General features: G+C 41.9%; 1 protein-coding gene across 15 annotated transcripts in view; it reads left to right on the forward strand.

Moving 5' to 3' along the window:
- Window positions 1-2,148: 2,148 nt before the first annotated feature.
- Window positions 2,149-24,124, forward strand: part of ppfia1 (PTPRF interacting protein alpha 1) — a 54,140-nt gene continuing 32,164 nt past the window's right edge. For 12 of the 15 annotated variants that reach the window (XM_021324812.2, XM_021324814.2, XM_036135843.1 and 9 more), the window contains exons 1-7: window positions 6,922-7,185; window positions 20,350-20,451; window positions 20,691-20,855; window positions 21,001-21,075; window positions 21,688-21,789; window positions 23,431-23,658; window positions 23,737-23,883. In XM_021324812.2, coding sequence (XP_021180487.2) covers window positions 6,922-7,185; window positions 20,350-20,451; window positions 20,691-20,855; window positions 21,001-21,075; window positions 21,688-21,789; window positions 23,431-23,658; window positions 23,737-23,883 — 1,083 coding nt within the window. Of the gene's footprint in view, window positions 3,199-6,921; window positions 7,186-20,349; window positions 20,452-20,690; window positions 20,856-21,000; window positions 21,076-21,687; window positions 21,790-23,430; window positions 23,659-23,736; window positions 23,884-24,124 lie in introns of those variants that run through there. The other 3 variants (XM_012879172.3, XM_012879158.3, XM_012879173.3) reach the window with 2 other exon arrangements.

Genomic DNA, 24,124 nt, shown 5'->3' on the forward strand with positions numbered 1-24,124 from the left:
CACAGACACATACTCACACAAGGGAAAGTTAGAGAGAAATTTTAACCTAACTTTGTTTTTTTTAGACTGTGGGAGGAAACCAGAGTACATGGAGAGAACTCATTTGTGTTTTGATTTCATTGTGTTCCTGGATTGTGCCTGCTTTAGTTTTTGTTTATTTTTATTATAGCTGATTTTGTAATCTGTCATTTTTATTAGTATTATATTGTTAGATTTTTTCCTGTTTCATTCCTATTCTGTTCCTGTTAAATACCCTTCTTCCTCCTCAGTCCTCTACTCTCATCACTCTCAGCTGCTGCCCATTACTCACCTGTTCACTGACACCTGCTCTCCATGCCTTCTCTCCTCATCCCCTCTATATATAAGCCGTCTGGTCTCCTCCACTCATTTGCTGGTCCCTCCATTGTGATACCTCCAGTTCATTCCCTCTGTGGATTTACAGCTCCTGCCACCCTGGTTTTTTTTTGTGCCCATTTATTCAATTTCTGTGCAACATCTATCGGTATGTTTTCTTCAAATATTATTAAAACCTCAGACTTCATAATGCTCTTGGGTCCTTCTTACTCAAACTACGACAAAGGGAGAACATGCAAACTTCATGTAGAATGTCCCCAGGGTGGGGAATTAACAGACATAAATGCTTAAAACATAAAACACATCAAGACGTACAGAATCTAGATTATACATGTGTTTGATTAAACATGATCAAACACAATTTTAGACTACATTCTAGTTTATTGAGATAGACCTTGCTTGACGACATGAACAGACAAACAGCAGTGGGCCGTATAGACAAACATTTTACTCAATAGAGAGAAAAGTAGCCAAGCAAGAAATTACTCAAGTAAGAGTTAAAAAAAAAGTATTTGGATAGAAGGCTACTCAAGTACTGAGTAGCTAATCTGTACGGACAATATGTACAATCACGTTCAGGTAAAATGGGGTAAAATAAAATAAGAAAATATTCAAGAATGACATGATTACAAGATAACAAATATAAGCAGATTTTATTCTTAACAAAAAACTTATGGAACCAATACAGCAGTTCATGAACATACAGTAGAACAATGCTTATAATGAAATTATCTACTGTTTACTGCATGTTCATTTGACTCCAAATGAGCTCAGCAGATAGAAAATAACATTAAAACTACAAAGCTGGTGTATAAATAAGAAGTCTCACTTTAACAAAAACTAGACGTGTCTCTCTGGGGCATTTTTGGTTAAAACAATTCAGTTCTTTATTCAGTGAAGTTACTGATGGTGGGCAGAATAGCCATAAACTTTACTCAAGTTAGAATAGCGAAACTTTGCAATAATATTACCAGAGAAAAAGTATGTGGAAATAAAATACACTTAAAAGTACATTTTGTTTGAAAGTTACTTGAGTAAATGTATCTAGGTACTAGTAGGGCTGGGCGATAAATTTGATTTTATCGATTAATTTGCATTTACAACTTCTGAAGATTTAATTTTGGAAAATCAATATTTTTGTCAATCCACTTTCCTGGGCTTCCATAAAGCGTTGCACTACATCAGTCCTGAAAGGGGAAATTGTTTTGGTAATAGCATACGATGTTGAATATATGTTTAGGAAAATATATCGTCACAATACTCAAAGGAGGAAACCTTTTTACCCCGAGACAATGCACTTTAATTTATTGATTTACTTATTTTTTAAGTTGGTATGAAGACATACCAACTAGCATACAACTAGCGGCAAACATTTTGTTATTATATTTTCATTATTTACAATGGTGGGCCTATACCATCTTGTTTTAAATGCATGTTTTGAAGCTTGTAAAGTTGAATCTCCCAGATGAGATTTTTGAAATAAAAGTACGAAATTTAAAAATAATTTCAGCAATATATATTTTATGAAACAACAGGGAAGAAAATCGATTAATCGGATTTGGTAAAAGAAAAAAAATCGGAGATTTTATTATTAAACTGTACTTACTACCCAGCTCTATCACTCTGCATGTACTAAATATATTATTTAAGTTTAACTCTTTGTGTTGATAAGAGAAAAAAACAACTTTTCAGTGATATTCTAAATACTGAGATGCACCTGTATGTTATTAAAATAAATAATGGTGCATCTCACGCTGTCACAGGAACTACAGCCGCTGCTGCTCTTCCTTTTCCTCCAGTCTCCAGGCAGCCCACCGCGGGGGAAGAAGCGCTCTCCTCCCGCAGACTGCCAGGCTCCTGCTTCTCCTCACCCAGAGCCACCATTGGCTGCCCCGGACTGCCGAAGCTGCCAGCCAGTGGCGACGGCAAAGAAACCCGTTTTCTCCCCCCACCACCACCGGTTGGAAACACTAGATGAAAGGAAGGGAGTGGATTAAAGTTTGGATTGTGGAAAAGGGAGAAAAACGTCGCTGACGGAGCCGCCGCTGGCTGGAAGTTTCCGACCTGGAGGGGAGCTGCGCCGTGATGTCGGTGACGCCGCTAGCGTCGACGGGAAGCTAACGTTAGCCGCGGTGCTAACGCTGCTGGATACTCTCCTCATCTCGGCAGCTCCGGAGACCCGTTTCTGGATTTTTTTTATCACTTTAAACACTTTGGAATAGGGGTTATGTTCTATATTTTTATCATGTTGTGTACTTTTATACGACATAGAGCTTTAGGCGTTATTTCAGAAATGGAAACTAGTGAGCGTTAGCTACCTAGCAGGCTAGTAGCTGTTGACTTCAAACTGACTCCAAGCCAAAGATTTCTGTTTCAAATTAGCTAGCCGCTCGGCAACAGTTTCCACGTCACCTGACTGGATCACGGTGTATCTGGTGGTTATTAAATGCTATTTTCGATTAGAATAACTTTATATTTTTGAGGGTTCGTTTGTTTTCGATGTGCAAAGGTCGACACTTTACTTCCAAATCCAGGAATGCGATCATCGAATCACCAGCTCCCCCAGAAGGCTAGCATGCTAACACGGAGTTAGCCGGCCAAAGTTGGAGTACTGCCCCCCCCCCCCGCTCACTCTGTGTGGGTCTGAGGCCTTAAGGAAATTTCCCCATTTTCTCCCATTTTAAAGGATTCTTCCACAGCCTTGATCCCAGCTCCTGAGAGGAGCCCAGGATCCCCGAATAGCTGTGGGGATTTCTGAAGCCTGCGACAAAGAGTTGGATTTAGTTTCATCATCTCCAAAACGTGGATTTACAAAGGAGTCCGGATTAACGTCACACTGCAAAGGTGAGCTGTGTGTCATGGTGGTGCATGGTGCTTTGGATGCCCCTTTAACACGTTATTCTGTTTTTAAAAGGAGGTTTTAAAAGGATTCACACCAACACTGGTTCAAAGTTGAGGATCCTCTTTCTTAATGTTTTCCTTCCAATGAGGGAAGCTGGGAAAAAAGTAGAGATGCACCAGAATTTCCTAAAGTTACCTTTTTTTTTTATATGACCTTATGGCCATATATTTGCAGGTCTAACCCTAAAAAAAGAAATCTAAATTTTTCCCCCTATTGGTTACATGGATCCAAACTGACCCCACTTCTGTCCGTGTTCTGGGAAACGTATCAGCAGAACCAGCAGCATTTTCCTTCATCCAGCTTTCTAAAGAGTGTCTAAAAGAAAGAAAAATGAAAATTGAGTGTGGGAAAATGTTTGCGTTTCTACTGTATTCATTATTCTAACATAATCTGAATTACTTTAATGTAAACAGTCCATTCACAGATTGAGTTTTTGTCCAGTTCATTGACTTTTGAGTTACTAACAGACTTTCTCAATGCATTTTTTTATTTTTTTTATTTTGGCCTCTAGATCTTTTTGCTTTGGGTTTCAATCTGGGCCCAAGTTTCTAGAACCGGGTTCTCTTTAAAACCAAGCATTAAAGTTTGCAAACTTGCGTGTATTTATTCTAGCATCATCTGGTGTAGATTATAGACTGACTTTGTCCAGATGCAAAACAACAACAACGGTAACGGATAAAAAGTAAAACTGTGACGTTCATGTCGGCAAGTTGGCAGCCCACTGGAGAGCAGGAGCTCCTGTTTCTGCTCATGATGCTTTTGGGCTTTAATGGCCGTATTGTTGCCATATCTGTGCTGGCATAGATGAATTAAAAACAAGATTATCACAAGAATGGAAAAAAATCTGCTATTTCTTCGAGATTTCTAACATCTGAACCGTGTAGCATCCAATGTTCTCTATGGCAATAACATTCATTCATTAACAGAAAAATGCAGGTGAGAAAACCTTAATAGGTGAATATTTTAAACTCTCAAGTAATTAAACATAAAAAAACAGGCTAGGGGTGTATATGGGGGATCATTTAGTAATCCCTCATTTTCAAAACTAAAATTCTGATTAGGTCAAATTAGAAACCCAGTAATCTTTCCCTCATCCAGGAAAAAGCCTGATCTGTTATAGAAAGCAGCTGATAAACGTGAAGAACCGAAGCTCAGAGGAGGAATTCTGGGTTTATTTCACACGTAAGCCTTCATCCTGAGAGCGACGCGCAGTGATTGATTAAGGATTCCCAGATAAGGACCTTTAGTCATCTATCCAAATATGGATTTGTCGTCTTTAGTTTTTGACGTGGAGCGCGTCTTTCCTGCGTTACTCGCCATCTGCGCGGCCTCCCCTCCACGCTCAGCGACCCTCCCCCCCGCTGCTGATCTTCAGTGGCCTGACCTCAATATGAAGCGCTGCTTCAGGGTTTTTGCTTCCAGTAAATTAGGTTAAGTTTGGCTCAGTCTACAGGAACGGCGTTTACTATAGGAATATACATGTGAGCTATAATTTCAGTGAATTGGGGATAGTTCTGTCTGGTTTAGTGCGGTGAATCAGAACGAGGTTCTGTGTTGACCCGCTGGTTCTGAGGCGATGGCTCGGCCTGCCACGGGGGTCCTGCTTGTTCCAGTTAGCAGGTTGTTGTTCCTGTCGGCGTGTTAAATCCAGCTCACATGATTCCTCGGCTCGGTCTCAGGGAGGTAAGGCCAGGCGGCGCCGGGATTGGCTGAAAGTTTCCCCGGACCTCCCTTCGCTTCCCAGCTGCTGCTGAACAGCATCTTTTAAATGAAGCCAGATCTGTGGTCGTCTCAGTCCGTCGCTCAGCGCCGCTGGTCAACGCTTTGTTCACAGATTCTCCTCTTCTACGTCAATAAATCGCTGCAGCGACTGGTTCTGTCTGGCCGGGGAAGTGTGATGATTGAATCGTCTCTGTGCTGCGCCTCTGAACTTATCTTATCTGGGATCGTGAAAACAGGGCTTGTACTGGAACATAAACAAAGCTCGGCCGCTTTTGAAAACCGGGCAGAACTCAGAATTTCATTAGGCTTAATAAATAATAAAGTTTTACTGCTTTTCTTTCCACAGATGCTCTGTGTTTTTCTCTCGCCTCCACTTTCCGTTTCAGATGCAGCGAAGGGGAGGTTGTGATGAGCATTTAAATGCAGTGTCGGATGTTTAATGTCCAAAATAGATCAGAAACTAAAGATCTACTTTTAGAGACTCAGGAACTGCTAATAAACCTTTTAGTTTTTATTTACATTTTATCTAACCAGGGAGACACTTCAGTTAAAATAAAATGTCTTTTTAAACCTGCAGTCAGAGCGTTAAGGGTTCTGTAAGGAACATATGGACTTTATATCTACGCAGGATTTTAATTATTTTCTGCATTTAACAGGAAGCAGAAATATGATGAGCTCTGCCTTTAATTGTCTCCAAAACTCCTGCTGCAGCGTTTTTGGATCAGCTGAAGACTTTTTACAAGAGTTCAACCTTTAAAGGGAGCTTTACTGGTAAAAATTTAACAAATAAAAGATTTCGTCCATGCAAGCAAAGATGGATCTGGGAACTTTTTATAACATGTTCACCTGTTTTCGCAATCATAAAATAATTTCACCTGGAGTCCCGTTTGGTTTCTTGTCTCTTTGAGGAAAGTCCAGTTAGGACCTGACATGTTTTACATCCTCCTGTATAAACTTTATATATTTATCCTCAGAGCTGATGACTAGTATTTAATTTTGACACATGCGTCAACAGACCCGAACCAAAGGCTCTCTTTTCTACCTCCTCCATGTTCAGGTTAACAGCAATAGGAGAAACAGCCACGTTTCTGCCTATAGTACCGTAGTATAAGACTCATTAAATATTCTTTCCAATGGATTAAGATATATATATATTTTTTGCATTTGCAATAAGAACAATTCATCTCCATCATCTTATTTCAAGTGCAGGATATCTAATTATCATATTCTAGAAGTAAAATACTCATTCCATTGGCAAATAATCTTATTTAGCTGCTAAAATCAAGGAAAATATACTTATTTCAAGAAAATTTTACAATGTCCTTTTTTTGCAGAGTGTCCCTCCACGTCCACAGCTCTCTATCTCTCTGTGGGGAGGACAGAGTAGCTGGACTACACTGCCCTGTTTCTAACATAAGGCCAACATAAACTGAACTTTTACATTGAACTAAAACTTACTAGGTTTAGTGTTGCTAGCTTCTTGCACTTGTTTAGACATTACAGTCAGGCTGTCTGGTGGACAGCTCAGGGGTCCTCAGGTAGTGACACAGTGTACCGTAATGCTTCTAATATCCATTGTGCGGAGCGGCTTCATTGCCTAATAAAGTCGTATTTACACATTTTAACAGATTTTTGAACACATTGTATCATAAAATCAGTCAGTAAGCACAACGGTGAACAGACATAAGGCGCACCGTCGATTTATGAGAACATTTAAGGATTTTAAGAGCGCCTTACAGTCCATTTCAGACCCAGGGTCTTATAGAACAAACTGAAAAGGTGTTTCTTCCTGCTGGTAATGGACGCCAGTGTTAGTTCTCATCGCTGATAAAAGTTAACGTTTCATTTTAAGGTTAACTTAAAAGTCGTTCATGCTACCAATGTCTAATCTGCTCTAATTCTTTCTTCCCCCGCTGCTCTGCCCTGCCGCCGCGTGGATGAAGATGATGTGTGAGGTGATGCCCACCATCAGCGAGACCGAAGGGCCCGGCGGGGGGGGCGGCCGGCGAGGCTCGGGCTCCCCGCTGCAGTCCGACTCCGAGGGCCACTTTGAGTCGCTGATGGTGTCCATGCTGGAGGAGAGGGATCGGCTCCTGGACACTCTGAGGGAGACCCAGGAGAACCTGGGCCTGACGCAGAGCAAGCTGCATGAAGTTAGCCACGAAAGGGACTCCCTGCAGAGGCAACTCAACACCGCCTTACCACAGGTGGGTGGAGAAACGCTGCGGTTGAAGCCGCCGGCGGCGTTGGGGCGCGGCGCCTTTAACGAGCATCCTGAATTACCTTCAGGTCAGAATTGACTGGGAGTTTTAAACATGTCGGATATTCAACCGTCCACGATACGAGCAGGTGTCACTTCCTGTCTGGTTAGCACTTCCTGTAAGATGTGACTTCCTGTCTAGGTTAGCACTTCCTGTCCGTCGTTTTGAAGTGATCGTCTGTTATATGACGCCGACGCTTCATCAGCGCCACACCAAGCAACTATACGACACAGCGCTCCGTTAAGTGATGACATCACGCCAGGCCACGCCCACTGAGATCAGAGTCGCAGGTTTCTGTGGCCGATGGCCTCCATGACAGTCTATAGTTAATAATTTAAAGTAACATTTTCAAAAGTACGACAGGAAGCCTTCAACAATTCTTCGCCATCAAACAGGAAGTGACCTCAGCTTCCTTCAGGAAGGTTGGATTTTCGCCACGTTTTGTACGATTGTCGCTGATTGTCGTGTCAAAGCCCGCCTGTAGCACCACCTAGTGGCAATATGTGGAATTGGCAGCGCCGTTTAGTCACGTCCAGGAAGTTCGCTCAGACTTGTGGATGTTTGTCAGAGCTACACATGTTGTCACTGAATCTAAAGCAGCTTGGAATGAATTTATATCTCTAGCATGGTTGTCAGATGAACTTATTGAATATTATATGAGGGCTGTTAAAAAGTAACACACATCACATACAGTAGTGTTTCCCAGCCCTGGTCCTCCAGGCACACCGCCCTGCTTGTTTTAGCCGTTTCTCTGCTTTAACACACCTGATTCACATGATTGCAGTTCAGAGAATCCTGTTAATCAGCCATCGATTGAAATGAGGTGTGCTGAGGCAGGACCGCCTGAAACATGCAGGCAGCAGAGGACCAGTGCTGGGAAACGCTGATGTGGAGGTATTTCAGCAACACGCAGCAGCTTGGTTTCCTGCGTCGCTCACATTCTTCTTCAGGTGTTTGTTTTAGTGCGTTTCATCTTAAACTTGAGCAGAAAAATCCAAATGTCTGGAGTTTTGAGCGACGATGCGCCACAGGTGGCTGTATGCTATCATCCATAATGTTTGTTTCCTCCACAGCTGACGAATGAGCAAAAATAAATGTTTCATGGTTGAAGCTTTTATTTGCTCTTAAACCTCCATCATTTATAGTGAAACAATTTTCTCCATCTTAGAATCTAATGATGCATAAAAGTTTACATCCTAAATTTAAATGAAACTGTTGAACAGGTTGTGCTTTAGCGCCATTCTGTGTAGAAGTAAAATGTATTTTAATTAGTTAATGACTTTGCTGCAGTTGGTGAAGGCTTTGCTCTCTTTCCACTATTTGCATGATGTGCAGCAGAAGTTGTAACCCGGCCTTCGCCTGTTTTGTGCTCCCTGGTTTATTAATTACTCGTGTTTTTCCCCATGCAGGGTTTTATATTCATAACGAAGGTTCAGGTTTCCACCTTTTAAATTATTCAGAGAAAGTCTGGTCACCTGGTACTGTTGCATTCTTCCTTCACCAGAAGTTATCGTCCTGCTCAGTGTTTCCCCTGGAAACCTTGTGTTTGGGGTGTGTAACAATTAACATAGGGCTGCTTCATTTTTTTAGGTGTGTTGCTTTGGTTTTCTTAATTTAGATTTCTATTAATATCACAATAATTCAGTTTTATACGAGCAGCCATCTTCTGTCTTTTTTAATGTTTCTGTCTCTACCGTGTAAATTTATACATGGTTACATTTTGAAGGCTCTCTCTTTCTTCCTTTTTCTTGATTGAATGAGAATCTCTTTAAAATGTAGATGTGCCAGAGTTTAGAATATTTTCAAGTGTACCTTTTTTTTTTTTTTTTTTTTTTTTTTTTTATTATTTAAAATTTGCTTACATTTGGGATCTGCTTCTGATCCATTCATGGGATCCATCTAGCAACAGAAATGTGTTTTCCAAGAATAAAGCAGCATCTGTGTTCAGGGATGGACTCAGGAAGGTGGATTTTTGCTTCTAACAGAAAAACTTTTGGTGATTTGTGACAATCAAAGCAAATTATGTTTCTGTAGGACATCTGGAAATTACCATAAAGCTATTTGTTGAAAACATGTTGTACTGCGCTTTAGTCTTTATAATAATCCAGTTTAAATAGATGTGATCATCCTCATATTAAACATTCTCAGTATATTGAAGTAGGATTAATCAGGGCACCAGGTGAAATAAACACATCCTTTTCTGTTGTAACAACAGAAAAGGATGTGTTTATCCCACTAGATTTAGAATATTTTTGAGCGTAACTTTATTCAGTTTTAATTTTATTACATTTGGGATCTGCTTCTGATCCATTCTTGGGGTCCATCTAGCTACGAAAATGCATTTTCCACCAATAAAGCAGCCATTTACTTTCACAGATGGACTCAGGAAAGTGGATTTTTGCTTCCATCGGAAAACATTTGGTGATTTGCGACAATCAAAGCAAATGGGGCTATTCAGAAAGTTTAATAAATGTAACTGTGAGCACCTACAGATGTATAATTGACCTACCTGTATAATGGTAGGGAAACACTGTCCTGCTGAAGGTTTTCTTAGTTTGTGTGTCAAATTTGACTAAAGAAGAGACAGATCTGCTGAATATAAAGGTGTGCAGACAGGACCAGGTTCTGTGGAGTAGATTAGAGTCAGAGGAGCTGAACTTTCCTTAAGAATAAACTCCAGGAAACGGCATCTAAAGTCGGCTCGTCAGGACGTCTATAGGAAAAGACGCAGAATCGGAGATGATTGTGTAATTTAGGCTGAGCAGCAGTAGTTTGGTGGGGGAACGGGGAAATGCCACAATATTAAACCGTCTAACAAATTCCTCCATGTAAGCTGTCGTAAACTGGGGGGAAATAATAAATCAGTTTAAAATCTGCTAAACCTTGGAAAGATTTTTCCAGCCGTCGACAACGAATAAAGGATTTATTGTGGGTAAAAAGCTGCAGATATTAAGGCTGTAATCCTGTCATTGGAGAACATCAGACAATCATTTGCACGGTCGGCTTTTTCCGACTTTATTGGGACCCAGGTGAAATTAATGTATTTTAGAAATGTTTTTTTTTTTTGTTGTTGCTGTTTTTAGACCAGATACAACATGTTCAGCTTTATGACGAGAAACTTTCCTTTTATTAACATCTACAGTGTTCAACGTGATTTCCTATAAAAACCTGCATTTTAACTTCTTATAAATCTTTGATAAAAGCCTTTTTTATTTCTTAAAAGTTCATCAGGTTGCAGCGTTTTCTTTCTCTTCCATGAACGTCTGAAGCTGGCGTGCTTCATGGAGCGAAGCGGAGGAAATCCGACTAAAACAGTGACTGTATGTCTGCTTTCTAGGCCAAGTTATGGCTCCTTAATCCTCTCATCTCCTGCTCCCCGCGTCTCAACGTTCACCTGCTGCAAACGGCAGCATAGAACTAGCAGCGCTCAGTTTATTATATCCGCGTTAAATCATTCAATCAGAAAATCAACAGTTTTCTTCCTACTTTCCACGTTTACATCCCGACAATCTTGTTGGAGTTTTCTGGGCCTGTTCTGTTTACAACCAAAACCCCAACCTGCCATCGTTTTCAACCCTTACTCCAAAAGAGACTCGAGGGCTGAATAATGAGTTAGATCTGGAGTTTTTTAAAAGGTTAAGATAGAAATAAAGGTTTAGAAAGTTAGGGAATTACCTGATTAAGAGACACTGACTGGTCTCACTTGCAACCCCAAAGAGAATCTTGGCTAGTTTCTCTGGAGGTCATAAAAGTAGGTGGGGGGGGTCGGTCTTTCTGTTCCCTCCTTCTTGAAGCAGACCCGTCACTGGAATGCACCAACCTTCCCGGCCGGCTTGCTCACACGTCAGCAGCCCATTACAGCTCCAGCCCTCAGACTATTTTCATCGTTTATTTAGTGCAACTTTCTGCTTTAGCGCTTGTTTCCACTAAAGCTACGCTGCTGGATTCTCCTGTAGTCTTCAATCGTTCGTAGAGCTCTGATCACACGGTGACACAAAGTGCTTTAGAGGCTCCAAACGGAGACATTTAACCACTAGAGACACAAACATCTTTTCTTTGAGACACAGAAATGAAATAACAAAGATTATTTGACAGCGTAACAGTAATTTCTTGAAATTTTGCACAGATGACATTATAAACAAGTCGCTGTAGTCTTGAGTCTTTGTGTCTCTGCTCTGCCTTCTCTAACATAGAAAGTACTCCTGGGTCAATGTGAACTTCTGAGCTTTCTGTGTCTCTGCTCTGTCTTCTCTACCATAGAAAGTACTCCTGGGTCAATGTGAACTTCTGAGCTTTCTGTGTCTCTGCTCTGTCTTCTCTAAGCCCCAGTGGGTGGAGGCAGATGAGCGTTCACACTGAGTCTGGTTCTGGTTCTGCTGGAGGTTCTCCTCCCTGTTAAAGGGGAGTTTTCCTCTCCACTGTCGCTTCATGCATGCTCAGTATGAGGGATTGCTGCAAAGCCATCAACAATGCAGACGACTGTCCACTGTGGCTCTACGCTCTTTCAGGAGGAGTGAATGCTGCTTGGAGAGACTTGATGCAACCTGCTGGGTTTCCTTAGAGAGGAAACTTTCTCACCAACCTGGAGGATCTGATGGATTTTGAAAAGAACCTTGAGATGACGTGTAAATAGCTCTATAATAAATAAAATTGAATTGAAGAAGCAGTGCTGCTGAGATTCAGTAATTCCGGCCTTGTTGAGAGAAACGGGCCTCGTTTAACCCCCAGTGGCCGTATTACAAACATCCTCAGTCTCTTAGGCTGCGTTCACTCTGCAGGGAAATGCGACACCAACCCGATATTTTTCACGGCAGTGTGAACGGCCCAATTCCGATCTTTTTATGCCCCCAAAAATTTAGACAAACATTAACTCCGACCTCGTTACATGACAGAAACGTTCATGGTTGATGGAGTTAAATCCGAGTCTACAGCTTTCTGAAAATGAACTACAAAGTGCGCGATCTTTTCTATACGGATATTTTCATAGATTTCCGATACGTCATGTCACACAAAGGATTATAGGATACCTAAAGGGTTCTTAGTGCTGGTAAGGAACCTTGTGGGGTTACTAGGCAAAAGTAGCCGCAGTAGGGAGCATTCAGGCTCCTTTTCCTACCTCCTTGCTTCCTTAATGACTGCACCACTAAGACGGCTCTGATCATGAAGACCGTCGACTCACTTCTGCTTTGGCTAGAGTCCTGACTCTATGAGGGTATTCAGATGGAGCCCTCGACTCTGTGAGGAGTGGTTGACCACGTTGCTAGGTGTGACGCTGTCTTTTAAGAGCTGTGATTGGTTGATAGTACAAGAAACAAAACAACACAAATGTGCTCCTTTTCTCTGCTTTTATGCAACAGCCTGGAAAGTGAGAAGCGCTCCGTGCAGCAATCAAAAGCCAGAGAGGAGACGGCATCACACCAGCAACCTTTTATATGACCAGTTAGGCTACTGACATCATCATCTTCAGGTGGTGGATTAGCCAATCAGTTCTCTGTTTCCACCAGCTTCCTGTTTCAGACTCTGAGGCTCAAAAAGTCCTCACTACTCCTGACATTTTCCCTGTAGGAGCTCTCTGGAGACCTGACATGCTTTGTGAATAACTTTTATCTTACTATATATATTTCTTATAATATTATATTATTATTGAGTTGAATTTGATGAATTTAATTAAAAAGATTCTTTAATCTCAGTCACTCATCAGTGAGGCTCTATGTTTGAAAGCTGCTCTAAATCTTTTCGGTCCTAATTTAAAGGAACTGACATTTTCTTCACATCTCAGGTTTTCAGAGTTCAGGAGCAGAGAAACTAGTTTGGTTCTGGTTCTGGTGGCACTGAGTCAGCAGGTTCGAACCCATCAAGCCGAGGCAGTTGCCTTCTAAAATTCAACTTTCTTTGCGTATGTGGAAATATTATGCACATTTAATTCTGGATTTCTTTCTCTTAACCAGGAAATCTAAAGAGCCCATGTGGCCCGCGGCCTTTAAGACGCTCAGGTTGGATCTTTAGGAGTCTCCTTCCTGAGCAGATTGTTTTCTCTCAGATGTTCTTCCATTCAGCTCAGGAAATCCGAACAAATTGTGTCTTTTGAGACGGGCCGGTGGAAACGTTGAGCCTGAAAGTCCAATTTAAAGCAGATTTTTGCCGTTTTTTTACATTTATAAAGATAAAACGAAAGCTACAGGAAGACTTTGGAGCTCTGGTACTGTTTTCCTTTTGATTAGAACATCCTCGTGTTTTTAAAATATACAGCACCATTAAAGTATTTGCTCCTTCACAGATTATCTTTTTTCTATTTTTTTTTTTTTTTTTTTTTCCCCTTTTAATGATTTCAGATTATCAAAACAAACATCGGACAAAACTAACCAGAGTAATTAGCAGTTATTAATTATGATTTTTATGTATTTATACCAACCCAGCACCCTTGACTATCGGTGTCTTACATGTATCTGTAGAAATTCAAACACAAATGAGTTTTATAATTTTTATCTCCCTTATAAAGGAGATCAGACTTTGAAGAAAAACGGATCCGTTTCTGTTTGCTTCCCGTATTAAAGCTTATTTTGCAGGAGGAGAAACTTTCACACCCAGTGAGAACAGGAAGTGAAAGAGACGGCGACTTTTTGTTGTGATTGGCAAAAAGTCGTGTGCCTGTGAAGGAAACGCCATCGGCGTATTTTCATCATTACAAAACGATGCTTGGTTGTTTGTTTTTGCTGTTTTCTCCCCTTGTATAAAAAGGATCAATTAACTCCAGTGACCACAGTGGGATTTCTGCTGCAACACAAAGGCATGAATGGAGCGAGAGCGCTGGTGAGATGCAGAGACAAAGGCCCGCTTGTTCCGCCACAACATGAAAGTCTGAGTGTTTGCGCTCTAACCAAATGTTAGCTAAATTAGTCGCTCGCACCAAACATCTGAGAGTTAAACCTCCATCTTTGCTGTCTTACCAGATTTGAGCCTCAATCCTGGGAGCTTTCCATATTAAAGCCAATAAAGTGGCCAGTGAAGGTCAAAGCGACTTCAGTGAGGCGGTGTTGGGTCTGATGTTTGAGCCGCCGTCTTGCTGCTTATCAGGACACACATTGATCTCTGGACCTTCTCTGTCTGGGACCAGTTGCAGCTCCACAATGGCCTGTTTTTTGTTTTTGCGTATGACTGAGCTGCTGCTTAGGACCGACCCAGAGTGATGCAACGACACGTACTACAGAGGATATAACCTTTGTACACCGCCGCCTTGTTTTCTTCCCGTAATGTTTGTTCAAAATTCTCTTAAAACTACACATTAACTTGTATGTTTTTCTTTAATTCTAGATGTGTAAATCACTTCATAAAGGATTATTAACTGACTGATAGAAAAACATACAATAAGGAATAAAATGCATCTACATTAAAACAAGTAGAATAAGAGTGATTAAAACAGTAAAACATAAGAAAAAATAGACTTAATATTTTTGTGAACTCAAGTTTTCAGTATTTATTGACATTTCGGTTTTCATTTAGATTAGGGCAGGACGATAATTCAATATCAGTATATATCAATATATATCAATTGATAGACGTGACAATGACAGAAAAAAAGGGTGAATAAATCGTTAAATAGAATAATACAGTTTTCCTTCCTTTTGCATTGTATCCTTGTAGGTTAATATTACATCATTACATCCTACCAACCAATCACAACGCAGATCCAGCAACCAAGCTCCGCCCCCTTCAGAGAGTTCAGAGGGCACGCGTTCTTTTTAATTTTTTAAAAACTTGCAGTTTTGGTAAAAGTTGGTTGAGTTTGAATTCAGCGTTTGTGTCTGTATCTAAAAACAGGTTGCTAAGCAACAGCATAAAATGGCCAGGGCTGCACATAGTAACCAATATAGATCAATATTTCTGTTTTATCAATTTGCTTCTTTTCTATATCGTCCAGCCCTAATTTAGATTGTTGCTGAATTTTTCATAGACAATCTGTGTTCAAATTATGATCCAGTCTCAATCTGCTTGTTTCTATTTAAAATGACGGTTTGCATCCGAATTCCTGGAAAAAGATGATCTATTTGAGCTGAAAAGCATCTTTTCAGTCATAATTTGGTGTTTGTACTAATATGCCTTGAGGAGAACGGTTGTTTTGAACCCAAATCCAGCCGTCTGTGTGTTTTGGATGATTTCAATTCAATTTTATTTATATAGCGCCAAATCATGAAACATGTCATCTCAAGGCACTTTACAAAGTCAAGTTCAATCATATTATACAGATTGGGTCAGATTATACAGATTGGTCAAAAATTTCCTATATAAGGAAACCAGTTGATTGCATCAAAGTCCCGACAAGCAGCATTCACTCCTGGGGAACCGTAGAGCCACAGGAAGAGTCATCTGCATTGTACATGGCTTTGCTGCAATCCCTCATACTGAGCAAGCATGAAGCGACAGTGGGAAGAAAAACCACCCATTAACGGGAAAAAAAACCTCCGGCAGAACCGGGCTCAGTATGAACGGTCATCTGCCTCGACCGACTGGGGTTACAGAAGACAGAACAGAGACACAACAAGAGAAACAAAAAAGCACAGAAGCACACATTGATCTAGTAATCTGTTCTACATTAGATGGTAGTAGCGGGTGATCCGTCTTCTCTGGATGATGTCACAGTTAACAGAACGCCAGACCAGGTGTACCTACTATGAAGAAAAAGAGAGAGAACAGAAAGTTAAAGCAGAAATGACAACACATAATGCATAATTGAAGAACAGTAGAACTCAATAGAGTGAGAAAATTAGATCCTGATATACTCCAGTAGCCTAAGCCTATAGCAGTAAAACTATAAAGGTAGCTGAAAGTAACATGAGCCACTAGTTATAATTTTTGTCAAAAAGGAAAGTTTTAAGATTAGTCTTAAAAGTAGACGGGGTGTCTGCCTCACGGACCAAAACTGGGAGTTGGTTCCACAGGAGAGGAGCCTGATAGCTAAAGGATCTGCCTCCCATTCTACTTTTAGAGACTCTAGGAACCACCAGCAGACCTGCAGTCTGAGAGCGAAGTGCTCTGTTAGGAACATACGGGGTAATCAGAGCTCTGATATATGATGGAGTTTGATTATTAAGGGCTTTATACGTTAGAAGAAGAATTTTAAATTCTATTCTTGATTTAACAGGAAGCCAATGAAGGGAAGCTAAAACAGGAGAAATATGATCCCTCTGGTTGATTTTCATCAGAACTCTTGCTGCAGCATTTTGAATCAGCTGAAGACTTTGAACTGCATTTTGTGGACTTCCTGATAGTAAAGAATTACAATAGTCCAGCCTTGAAGTAACAAATGCATGGACTAGTTTTTCAGCATCACTCCTGGACAGAATGTTTCTACGATGTTGGGTTTTGGTGGCTGATGGACAGAGAACAGGTCTCTGAGTTGCTGCAGTACCTGATTAGTTTTTGGTTGTGGGTCTTCCTGAAAGGTGAACAGATGCCGCCCGCACAGTGTCACATTTCAGCACACGCTTTAAGCCTTTAAGAGCGGCTGAAGTCATTATGCAGGAGGCAGGAAACCTGTTGCTTCCGATCTTCCCTCTAAACCGACTGCCAGCGACTCTGAGTTTGGCTGAATCGCGCTCCGGTTGTCCACAAACTGAACACGCACAGATGAATAAATAAAAGGTATACCTGTTTGTGACTATATAGGGATGCAGCTCTCACTCATCATTAATGATTGACGCCAGAGGGACTTTGTTTCACCATGCATGCAGACCTTTGCATTATGCATTATGCACAGTTTGAGTATGAAGATGTGAGCCACACAGTGCATCAGTGATGAATCCTGCTGGATTTTTGTCCCGTCTTCTCTTCTCTTGTTCTCTATTTTTGGACAAAGTCTCAGATTTCAGTCGAGGATTTAGTGTCAAAGTGCTGCAGTTCAGATTATCCCTGGAAAGGATGGTTCCTCTCTGCTTGTTGCACTGTTCCTTTAACAGGTTGGTGCACATATTAATGCGCCTCCCCTCCCCGTTAATCCATTCCTCGGTTCTGGGGCTTATGGAGCAGCTCGTTACTCATCTACACCCACCGGCTGTTGTTTCACCATCAGACACGTTTCTTTAGATTTTTCTGGTCGTGAAGGTTTTCCTGCCCAGAATCTGCTGGGAAACCAAACTGACCGCTGGGTAGTGCTAGTCAGGCTAACGTTAGCTTTCATTCCCTCTGCTGATTTGCCTTGTTGATCATTTGGCTTCTAACCTCTTCTGGTGCAGTTCCTGTTATTCCTGTTGAGGCAGAGATTACAAACATTTTCTCCCGCTTCGTAAACGAAGCACTTTTCCTGGACGCCTGTTATGGCAGCGCGCTGTTCAGGTCTCTGCCGCCCGGCGGTGGGAATGAGGGCCGAACAGTTAGTCAGTATAAACGTGCTGCTCACTGAAATACACAAACTCAACTATATTTTCCCACGGTTCCATCCATTTTTTTCCCCAACTGTACCCAGATTTCTCCCATTTTAGCTTCCCTTCATTGGCTTCCTGTCAAATCAAGAATATAATTTAAAATTCTTCTTCTAATGTATAAAGCCCTTCATAATCAAGCTCCATCATATATCAGAGCTCTGATTACCCCGTATGTTCCTAACAGAGCACTTCGCTCTCAGACTGCAGGTCTGCTGGTGGTTCCTAGAGTCTCTAAAAGTAGAATGGGAGGCAGATCCTTTAGCTATCAGGCTCCTCTCCTGTGGAACCAACTCCCAGTTTTGGTCCGTGAGGCAGACACCCCGTCTACTTTTAACACTAATCTTAAAACTTTCCTTTGTGACAAAGCTTCTAGTCAGAGTGGCAGATGAGCGTTCACACTGAGCCTGGTTCTGGTTCTGCTGGAGGTTCTCCTCCCTGTTAAAGGAGAGTTTTCCTCTCCACTGTGGCTTCATGCATGCTCAGTATGAGGGATTGCTGCAAAGCCATCAACAATACAGACGACTGTCCACTGTGGCTCTACGCTCTTTCAGGAGGAGTGAATGCTGCTTGGAGAGACTTGATGCAACCTGCTGGGTTTCCTTAGAGAGGAAACTTTCTCACCAACCTGAAGGATCTGATGGAGTCTGACTTTGGAAAGAGCCTTGAGATGAGATGTTTCATGAACTGGTGCTATATAAATAATATTGAACTGAATTTTCTCAATTGATAAAAACAAACATTTTCCTACTTTAGGCTTGATTAATCCATGCAGTGAAACCTCGTTTCCTTACATGAACGGAAAAGCGTGGTATTTATAGTTCCACATAGAAGTCTACCTACTTCCTCCAAATGCATGAATATCCATCAAATTTGGGACTTTCAATGAGTTTCCGGAACCGAAGGATCTTTAAAAACAACAATTTTGGATTTATTGTGGATTTTCTCTAATCCATCAAGGATTGAAAGCAAGGCATCGTGGCTTAATTATAAATTATGCCCGCATTGAATTGAATGAAATACCAGATTCTGCGCTTTGTGTTGGGAAGCCTTGGAACTCTCGTATGATTGGTTCAGGAACCAGGAAGTAAAGACGGGCAACACTCTGAACCCAAGTAGTTCCGGACTGTACCTTTTAGGTTTGAAAGGAGAAAAATGTGACTAAGACATTGTTGATGGAGAGGACCGATGGTTTATAGGGAATGTTCTTCTTCTCTGCCGGGTGAGAAATGAATATGATTTAGGTTGATTTCTACAGTAAATATCTTATTCATAGCTCCTTTAATTGGAGGAATTACTGGGTGTGCTTCCCTTTTAATATATGTGGTAGAAAATGTAAAGAAAAGTTGAGCAAAAAGATAGAAGGCTTAATATTTAAATGAATGATCAAAAGATGTGAAGTGATCTTATCAAAGAACTAATTACACAGGATGAGCATAAAGCCACGATTGCTTCAGCAGGATTTGTGTGTGAGAAAATATTAGTTTGGGCCCATAAAGTTTAAAATAAGGAGTTGTACTTGTTAAAAGTAGGAGAACTCAGCAGAGTGAGAGAAATAGACCCTGATGTCCTCCAGCAGCCTAAGCCTATAGCAGCACAACTATAGAGATAGCTCAGGGTAACATGAGCCACTCTAGTTATAATTTTTGTCAAAAAGGAAAGTTTTAAGATTAGTCTTAAAAGTAGACGGGGTGTCTGCCTCACGGACCAAAACTGGGAGTTGGTTCCACAGGAGAGGAGCCTGAGAGCTAAAGGATCTGCCTCCCATTCTACTTTTAGAGACTCTAGGAACCACCAGCAGACCTGCAGTCTGAGAGTGAAGTGTTTTAGAGTCTACACACGATAAACATCCTCTACTAGCCTCCCTCACCTCCAGTCTGTAGGATTTTCCTCTGGGCCTCTCATTGGCCAGCAGATAGTAGATGCCTTTCTGTCTGTGACCAATAGCAAGGTTTCTCCTACTCCTTCAGTGTTTCAGACGAGCTCAGCGGCTGGAAAGGAGGAACGGAGCAGAAAGCCCCCCCCCCCCCCTTCCCCCCTCTACTGTCCGGAACAGAGCAAGAAGGCCTTCCACTCTCCGTGCCTGCGCCACAGGGCAAAGAAAATCAGCAAGGCACATTCTTTAGGAGTCCAACCATGCATGTAATCTCTAGAAGCAGGACGAAGATCTTGGTATGATAGATAATATGAGGAGTGTCTGAGAAATATGTGAGTAACGTAGGCTGTTAACACACCTGGGTGGCTTCCAGGTGTGAGTTTGGTCTGCATGAAGGTCCCGCTCTGAAACTGAGGAGATAACGTGTTGTTGTCTGAAGCGCCGCTGCTCATCGTGTAAGCATGACTGTTCGCCACTTCATGAAGACACAGGAATGTGTAATTATCTGCTGTGGCTCATCGCTGCAATCACTGAAACCACACAGAGGCAGAAAAAAAGCTGATTATTCATGACTTCACACTAGAAGTGAACAAATATGTTGAGGCGAGGAGATCATCGAGCATCGAGCTGGAGGTTGGTGTGAACTAATCAGGATCCGGCTTCTGCTGAGCTTTACTTTAAAAACCAAACCTTCCTGCGCCGCGTTTGATCTCTTGGACACATTAGATCAGGATTTTGGCTTTTTTTAAGGGAATTTTTGGGGTTTCTCTCATGCATTTCCCAAACCTTGAGTAACATGTTTGTCCGTTGCCGTTGCAGGAGTTTGCGGCGCTGACGAAGGAAGTGAACATGTACCGAGAGCAGCTTCTGGAGAAGGAGGAGGAGATAGCGGAGCTGAAGGCAGAGAGAAACAACACCCGGGTGAGCAGAGTGTGGACATACCTGGCAAATTCCTGCCTGTTTCTGTTTGGGCTGGAGGTGGTTGTCATAACACCGGCCCACCAATCAGCTGCTGCCTTTTTAATCCAAAGCATTGTCAGAACCTGTACGTGTGGGAAGCTGCTCAATCATCCCCAAAATGTTCCACTACAGACAACAAACCGCACAACATCTAACAGCGCTGCTGACGTAGAGGACGCTAACTCTGCTTGTGTCCGCAGCTGCTGCTGGAGCACCTGGAGTGCCTGGTGTCCCGTCACGAGCGCAGCCTGAGGATGACGGTGGTGAAGAGGCAGGCTCAGTCCCCTGCAGGCGTCTCCAGTGAGGTGGAGGTCCTCAAAGCTCTTAAGTCACTTTTTGAACACCACAAAGCCCTTGATGAGAAGGTACAACTAATGTGCTTTTGAGAATCTGGTAAAAACAAATTAATTAGTCGTGTCTCAAGGCAAGCAAATGCAAAAAAAAAACACCAACAACTATAAAATGGACTCGTGGAGGAATGTTTTAGTGATTTAACATTTTTCTTACAAGGTGAGGGAGCGACTTCGTGTTGCTTTAGAGCGATGCAGTGCGTTGGAGGAGCAACTCACCCTCTCCCACAAAGAAGTAAGCAACCTTCTAAAAGTCTCATTTATATGGGCTAAAAACTGTCCAGGGGGGAATCTGTGCATAAAGTATCTGATTTTCTTTGTTTAATGACTTGTAATGAGAGTCCAGGACGGTCCGGCTGGATTACTGTTGCCTAAAAGCCCAGATGTGTGCCCTTAACGCTGGATACAGCTTTCACTCCGTTGATCCAGCCTAGAACAGGCTGATTTCTGACAGTCTTTTGTTTCGTTGTTGTTAAAGTTGCATAAATTAATTAATAACAGACATTTTGAAACATAAAACGGGTCTTGCAGGTTTGTGCCCGGGTAATAAAAATGGCAAATAATGTACAAAATGTTTTGGGTTGATCATCTTTTTCTGGTCAGAGGCTAAAAATTAACCTTTCAGCCACTAAAGATGACGCAGTCTGGAATGGCCTAGTCAAAGTCCAGGCCTTAATCCAATTCAGATTAGTGTTAGAATCCTGTTTGAGCCGTATTTAATTCACCACATGAAAAAAAAAAGTTAAATATGAACAGTTAGGGATGTGAAGTCTGCCGTCGCCTGGTCCTATAAATAAAATCAGAAGTCGGCATGAGTCGATGAACGTGTTGTTGATGTTTTCTACAGCTTGCTTACCTCAGGGAGCAGAGCGGCCAGAAGAGAGGCCTGGCAGACGGAACCAGCGAGGTCAACCACACGTCTGAAAACACACCCAGCACCAACGGCAAGGTGAGCACACCTGCAGAGACGAAGGGGCTGACAGCAGTGGCGCTCAACTGCTCCTTCCTGATTGGTCGGCTCACACAGTCACCTGATTTAGATGCAAATGAAGTCGTAGCTACGCCACAGGGCGGCTGTCTGCTGGTGACATCAGACACGAAGGCATCCAAGCTTCAGCATGGAGGTTCATCTGCCACACATTTTCATTTAGATGCACGGAGCCGACTCTGTAACGCCACTAACAGCTCAACCAACTATTTATGAGCTTCATTATGGAGCTTAACAGATGCAGGACTAATATTGTCGCCGGCTAAGAAACATTTTAGCAGCAAGAGTAAATCATGCTGATGGCTGCCTTCCCCAGCTCTGACTTTTAGACACATTGTGCTCTCTAAATGTGACGGGACACCCCACAATTCGTGCTTTGGATGATTCTCTGTATGAGGTTTCTGTAAACGGTTCAGTCAGCCTCTAAATGTGTTAAAAAGCTCACATGAGACAAATTTCTCTGAGAAATCCTCTGATCGGCTGAGGAAATGTCTTTTTGTTTCTTGGGGAGGGTCCCAACAACTAAGCTGGATCTGAAATAATTATTATTCCAGATAGAGGTAGGGCTGGACAATATGTACCAAAATTAATATCGATATTTTCTTCTTTTCATAAAGTAATTATAATAAGTCGTCTCTGAATCAAAGCTTTATCCCAACTGTCTCTCAGACACTATTTTTAACAAAAAGCTGTAGATGAATGTGAGAAACGGCTAAAAAATAACTTACTGGAACACATAGAGTATAATTATAACTCAACATCGAGCATCTCGATATAAACAATATAGTCTTATGTCCCTTTTACAAAAATCTCGACATGTTGCCCAGCCCTGGACGGGGTTTTAAATGTTTACAGGATGAATTTGCAGCGGTAGAGACCGTACTGGCTGCTGCAGCCTCACGTCTGATAGAACCCACTAATGAGGGAGAGACGGTGGAGCTTCTGGGTTTAAAGGTGGTTTAATTTGTTCAGAGAACATAAATAATGTAAATGAAGCCACCAAGCAGGAGGAGAGGAAGACCAGATGGTTCAGACTAAGGCTGAGCAATAAATCGATTTATTCAAATTAAAAAAAAACAAAAAAAAAATTAAGATTTCATTTTTGGAAAATCTGGGTTTTATTATGCTAATGCGTTCATTATTCTTCCATGAGGAGAACAGCAGCAATGCTGAATATATGTTTAGGAATATATATCATTAAAATATTGTAAAGAGAAAACTTTATTAACCATAAGATGAGGCATTTTAATTTATTCATTTACTTATTTTGTTAAGTTGGTTTGAAGTTACACACGTGAAGTGAAGCCTGTTTTTAGCTCGTTGTGTAAAACCACTAGCAGCAAACATTTAGTTATGTTTTCATTGTTTACCTGCATGTTTCACAGCTTATATTTAGTTACACTTTGAATTCAGGTAAATTCCCAGATGAAGTGTTTGAAAGTTTTTAAAATGTCTTTAGTTTCTTTTTGTGAAATGAAATCGGATTTGGTAAAATAAAATCAGAGATTTAATTTTTAAGCCGTATGACCTTGTTCAGACACGTAGTGAAAATGTATAAAGATCTTTTTCTGGTTATTTAGTTAATCGTTGATGTTTCCACAGCGGTCCTCGGACGGTTCGCTGAGTCAGGATGAAGAGTCCGGGTTCGGGAAGGTGGGTGAGCTGCAGGAGGTCGTGGACCGGCAGACGGCAGATTTGGGCCAAATGAAGGAGCGCATGGCCGCCATGGCGTCACGCATCGGTGAGCTGGAGGAGGACCTGGACACGGCGAGAAAGGACCTCATCAAGTCTGAAGACATGAACACCAGGATACAGCGAGACCTCAGAGAGGTGAGCGTCTGCAGCGCCGCTTAGACGCCGCTGACGCCAGAGCCGTCATGGCTGACGCCGCCATGTTTGTCTGAACAGTCTATGGCTCAGAAGGAGGACATGGAGGAGAGGATCACCACCCTGGAGAAGCGCTACCTGGCAGCCCAGCGGGAGGCCACGTCCGTCCACGACCTCAACGACAAGCTGGAGAACGAAGTGGCCAACAAGGACTCGCTGTTCAGACAGGTAGGTCCGGTGGTGCGTTGATGGGAATCCGCTGCAGTGACGCTCAGTCGGACGTCGCCTCCCTGTTTATTTCACATGTCTGCACACAAACGCTGTGCTCAGAGAATCCTCGCTGTGTTCCAGCTCAATGAGAGGCTGGTTTGTTTCTTTACACGCAGTCGCTGGGGATGGAGACGTCTTTCTCCTCTTTTCTTGTGGTTTTTGTCCGTTTTTGTGTCACTCTGAATGCTCTGTTCTTCCC

The sequence above is a fragment of the Fundulus heteroclitus genome, chromosome 4, assembly GCF_011125445.2.
Source record: "Fundulus heteroclitus isolate FHET01 chromosome 4, MU-UCD_Fhet_4.1, whole genome shotgun sequence".
NCBI lineage: Eukaryota > Metazoa > Chordata > Actinopteri > Cyprinodontiformes > Fundulidae > Fundulus > Fundulus heteroclitus.